This window comes from Corylus avellana, chromosome ca4 (genome assembly GCF_901000735.1).
Source record: "Corylus avellana chromosome ca4, CavTom2PMs-1.0".
Taxonomy (NCBI): Eukaryota; Viridiplantae; Streptophyta; class Magnoliopsida; order Fagales; family Betulaceae; genus Corylus; species Corylus avellana.
In genome coordinates, this window is record NC_081544.1 from 25,295,995 (window position 1) to 25,301,582 (window position 5,588).

The 5,588-nt window shown below is 34.3% G+C and overlaps 1 protein-coding gene across 1 annotated transcript; it reads left to right on the forward strand.

Annotated features, from left to right (window-relative positions):
* The first annotated feature begins 365 nt into the window (after positions 1-365).
* Positions 366-1,380, forward strand: LOC132179340 (ethylene-responsive transcription factor 1B-like). The gene has a single exon (XM_059592046.1). It carries the CDS (start codon positions 437-439, stop codon positions 1,100-1,102), a length of 666 nt encoding a protein of 221 aa, XP_059448029.1. The 5' UTR covers positions 366-436; the 3' UTR covers positions 1,103-1,380.
* The last annotated feature ends 4,208 nt before the right edge of the window (positions 1,381-5,588 follow it).

Here is a 5,588-nt window from a genome sequence, read left to right on the forward strand (position 1 = left end):
GAAATCAACATCCCTCACGTGAATTACACGTGTACAAGGTCCACACCATCTCATTTCACGACAAAAATTGAGATCACATGCTGACGTCACTGCAACTTGCTCTCTTGACCCAGCCGCCATGCTTCCATTGCATTGACCCATGTGTCCAATTAATCCATGTTGTGTGCACACCAAGCAAATTATAATTTTAACTTATTAAATTCTAATCAGATAAAGAAGCATATAAAAATAAGAAAACAAATGGCAACTTGTTTACCCACTCCGCCGGTCTGCCCCTATTTCTTTACCCTTTTTACCTTTTAACTCTGCCACCGGGTATATATAGGAGTGGGTTGATGCTTCGAATTTCTAGCTAAACACAAATGTGGCCTACTCTGAAATAGTGAGACTCGTAGTCGCACATAATTCAAACCCAAAAACACGATAATTCTCTTGAATGGATTCCACAATCTTCCACTCCCCAAATTCCGATTTCTCATCGGAATCTTCCTTTGGGTCACCGGAATCTTTCTCCTGGGATGGCCTAAATTTCGACCAGCAAAGTTTCCTTCCTTTCAACGAAAATGACTCCGAAGAAATGCTTCTTTTGGGCCTAATTTCGAAGGCGAACCAAGAGATCACATCGGAAAGGTGCGCGAAACGGGTTAAGGAAGAAGAGGTGAGCTCAGCAGCGGAGGCAAATCCCGAGAAGGAGAAGTCGTACAGGGGGGTCCGGAGGCGTCCGTGGGGGAAGTTCGCGGCGGAGATAAGGGATTCCACTAGGCACGGCATAAGGGTATGGTTAGGAACATTTGATAGTGCCGAGGCGGCAGCCTTGGCCTACGACCAAGCCGCCTTTTCCATGCGCGGTTCCTCTGCTATACTCAATTTTCCGGTTGAAAGAGTCCGGGAATCGCTGAGGGACATGAATTACGGTTCCGAAGATGGGTGTTCGCCGGTGGTGGCTCTCAAGAGAAAGCACTCGATGAGAAGGAAAAATATATTAAGCAAGAAAACCAATGAGAGGGATTTAAGGATAGAGAGTGTGGTCGTTTTGGAGGATTTAGGCCCAGACTACTTGGAACAACTTTTGAGTTCATCGGGAAGTGCTAGCCCTTGGTAATTAATTAAACCAACATCATTTCCCCCACCCCTTAGCATAATCCTTCTACTAATTACTACTCTTGAATTCCCTTGTGTTCTTCTTTTAATTTTTAATTTTTAATTTTTTTTTTTCCCTCTCTTAGATAGATTTCATTGTTACATGCTTTGAGATCATTAAAATCTGTATCTTTTTTTTTTTTTTTTTTGTAAAGTTGAATTGATATGGCATCTTGTAGTATCATCATGTGGGCCAGAATCACAAGTCTTGATTAATAGAAATGACTTAAAGTCAACTAATATGGTTGAGTTAACACAAGCACGCTCATGCCCGAGAGCTGACAAAGAAATGAGAAGTGCTTATACCTACTTTTCTCTCATTTTACAGAGACTTGTCACGTCATATCATATCTTACCCCTTAACCATATATGCATGAGATATCCGCATGAAAAAAAGTATATAAATCTCTTCTTCTTCCTTTTTTTTTCCCTTAAAAGAGAGAATCAAAAAGCTTTAAAGGGAAAAAAAAAAAAAAGAAGAACGGAAAATAAATATAAAACTTAATTTTGCAAATTAACAATTAAAACAGTATTTGTGATAAGGAGTTAGGAAGGGAAGGCGACAAAAGTAGCTAGAGAGTAAATCAAAGGATGAACTATTAGTTCAAAAACGATCCACATACTTTAACAGTTTTGATACTATTGTGGTCTAATTTCAACCCATAAGAACCTTCCTTTGTATGAAATTGGTTAGACTATAACAATTGCTATCTATGACTTAATTATCTTCACGTGGGTGTTTTTATTATAAAAAACTACAATTAATTAATAATCCCATTTTATTTTCGAATTTTTCTTTACCTTATATATATATATATATATATATACTTACAGTATTACCACTTATCTTACAGTATTACCACTTATCTATTTATTTATTTTTTATTTTATTATTTAGTAACTTTTGTTGGTGCTTGTTGTACAAATAATTCGCCCAATAAAATAAGTGTAAAGAAAATGATCAATTGTGTCATATATACACATAAAATGATGAAAGTCTTCAGAGTACGTAGCATCTATTCAAAAGTACTTCTCGTACTAATTATTACTAGATATACGAATAAATTGAAAGAATTATTATTTTTTTCTTGAGAGAATGAAAGAATTTAATCATCACAGATCAATTTGCTCAAATATATTTTTTAGCATGAGATTATGTTATGTGGCTAAAGAGATAAGGCATTAGGTGCTTGAGATATATATTAGGCATGTACGTTGAAAATTAAAGTACTCTTAATGGGTGCTTAATTCAAATCTAATAAAAGTCAAAAATATTATTGACATTTGTAAAGGTAGCATTGAAGATGATAAAATTACATGGAGATTTTGTCACACATGTTTGTCCATAATAATGAGACTATAGACAAAGACAAAGAGCCAGGGCGGGCTGCACCCATCATAGAGGCACATACGTTTAGTGACTTGGTAATCTGGATGTTGATTGTTTTAATAGAATGATCCAACGACCCTCTCTACTTGCCAAAAAAAAATGATCTCACCCTCCAATTTTGTCACGTGATTCTTTAATGTGCTGAATAAAGTTCAAGGTCAAAGTCCTAGCTAGCATTTTATTCAAATTTCTAACTAGCTTATCACCTGAAAGATATATATATTCAAACCATCAATTAATGTTCTTGTGTAAATTGATGGCAACTTATTTACTTTTTTTTTAGTGATCATAATTTAATTGATGCTGGTCTAGCTTTGATTATTGAGATTAATTTAATTACCCATTAATGGTTAATTGAACTTGGTCACCTTTGGAGAGAACATATTCAATTCTAAGTAAATCTTTTAATTAGTGTAACTTGAGGGAGAGAGAGTATTTTGTAATTCCATTAATTAAAAGAGTGTTACATTAATTTCAAGATCATATTTCGCACAATAATAACATCCTAATTACTTGCCAAAAGTCTTTGAACATCACTGTCCCAATTGGTTTCCAGATCCATAGCATATTCTGGCAAATTACATCCATTCTATGGCCCAATCCATCAAAACTTTAATAACTAGACAATGACTACCTCTCTTTTCTATTTTGACTACAAAATGCATTCCCAATAGTAATCTGATTCGTTTCCTCTACCATCAATGATAAATTTTTCCATTTGTCTAATAATTTATCTACCATCTATTAGTTATTTGCTTCGAAAAAAGAACCAAGGAGAAAAACGTAAATAAAACCTTAAGAGTCTAAAGGTATTCGAAACCCCAAATAGCATGAAAAAAAAAAAATTACCTCGTAAATTGCTGCAGAAAACAAATCTAGAGAGAAGACAAATAGTAACCGCTACAGTAACATGTGTGTCACTAGACTAATTACTGTGTTTTTTCAAAGTAAAAAAGAGTTTGACAGAAGAAGGGAATTAAATAAGTTTTTCTCTCCTCCTAGAATGGTTATCCTTGTTTTATATCTCTAGCCGCTAGAGATAATAAACCTTAGGATTCCGTAATATTCGTAATTTTCAAAAAAAGTAACTTTTTTTTTTTTTGAACGAATTATCTCTTCATTGATATACAATAAAATGAGGCAAAATGCTCCTTATAATTCCAAGATATAATTTGAAATTTTCACAATTCAAACATGATTTATGACATACACAATAGCCTTTCAAGCTATTATAAGACAATATATATAAAAAGTCTCTGTCTCAATTAGTTTCAGACCTATAACAAATTTCGGCGAGTTACGTCTTTATTCGCTGTCATGTCCTTGATTCCTTGGCTTTTTTTGTCTTCGCTACTAATGCTCTATCAATCGCGATCTCTTTTGCTACCTTTACCATAGTGACAATTATTTTTTATGCCTAATAACTCATCCGTCATTGGTCTATGGTTTGCTCCCACAAAATGAATCATAAAAAAAAAAAAACAAAATACCGACCGAAAACCAATTCCATTATTCTTAAGAATTTGTGAAAGCAAAACATAAGAAAAACGAATAAAACTTCACACTATAGATTGCTACTAAAAGTAGATCTAGAGATAATATATTTTTTATTTAAAAACAACGAAAATACAATAACAAAGACCCAACACACTCTCACGTATTCTACTCCCCACTGCCGGCCAAGCACGCGCTGCTAAAAAGCACCCCGAGGACCATTGACACACACGCTAGCCACGCACCGTTAAAAAGCACCTCGAGGAACATTGATACACACGCCTTGATCGATCTATAATAAAGTTAGGGAAAGAGAGGGAGAATGGAGAGAGCGAAAGGAGACAGGGAGGAGAAAATCGTAACTTGACATATTTTTTAAATCTTGAGGAAGGCTGATGTAATTTTTTTTTTAAAAAAATTAATTTGTAGCAAAATGATGAAATAAGCTATAACCCTTTAAAAAAAAATAATAATAAAAAAAAACAGAAAAAAAAAAAGAGAGCTCTAACCCCTTAAATATGAATCTCCTCTTTCATGAGATGGAGAACAAATACATGCTAAACAAACCGGCCCATTTGTTTTTTTTTTTTTTTTTTGTTCTTTTCTTTTCTTCCTCCTTGGCTGTTCGGCTGTTTTGGCTGTTCTCAATACCTATAATAAGTACCATTGGATCAAGCAGAATATTCTCCCTCCAGTGAGGAAAAAGGGTGTGCCTGTGGGCCCATTGTCACAATCTGATTCAGATAAGATGGGAACCCAAATCATGAAGAGATTTTATACAAGGAATAACATTAATACTAGATGTGATAGAATGATTTGACACTAATTGGGCAGTTTATCTGCCATTTTACATTAAATCAGAATGTTTTATATAAGCCCAAAATTTTTCAAGGCACCAGTTAAAATTTTTCAAGGAAGCTCTTGGGATGTAGTAGATGCGGGGAAATTGGGCTTCAGTTCGTGGCCCACGAAACGGGTGGGCTTTCAAATGTAGTAAAAGTTGCAAATAATGGGCTATTAACGAATTGTTCTTGAATTGTTTGAATGAAAGATTCTGATGAATTCCAAAGAAAAAATTCGTCTCAGTTTTTGGGCTTTTATAGGAAGAAGCCTACGACTAGTACAAGGCCCCAAGATTATGCATACCAGTTATGGGCTTCTTGCCACCATCACAGATCGCAAGATAGAGGGCCTTAATTTTTATCTATTTGAAGTTTGAACACCCCCAAATGAATTAATGTAAAATTATCGTGTCAAATAGAATATTATTTCTCCTTTGGTTTGATACGAACTTAGTAGAGAATTAGAGGGTTATGATACTTAGGAAAGCCAAGGATATTTTCGACATTATCGTGACTTTCCTTGTTGCACACGAGTTGAATAACAGACTGGTTGGCCAACATTTATGATTTGCTAATTAATTAGGCCCTTGAATTTCGTATAAACTTAAAAAAGATGGTTAAATTTACTTTATCTCTTAAGTTTAAGAGGTTTTTTAATTCGAATTCTAATGTTTAAAAATTGATAATGTACTCTTCTAATATTTCAAAAAATTTCAATTCAA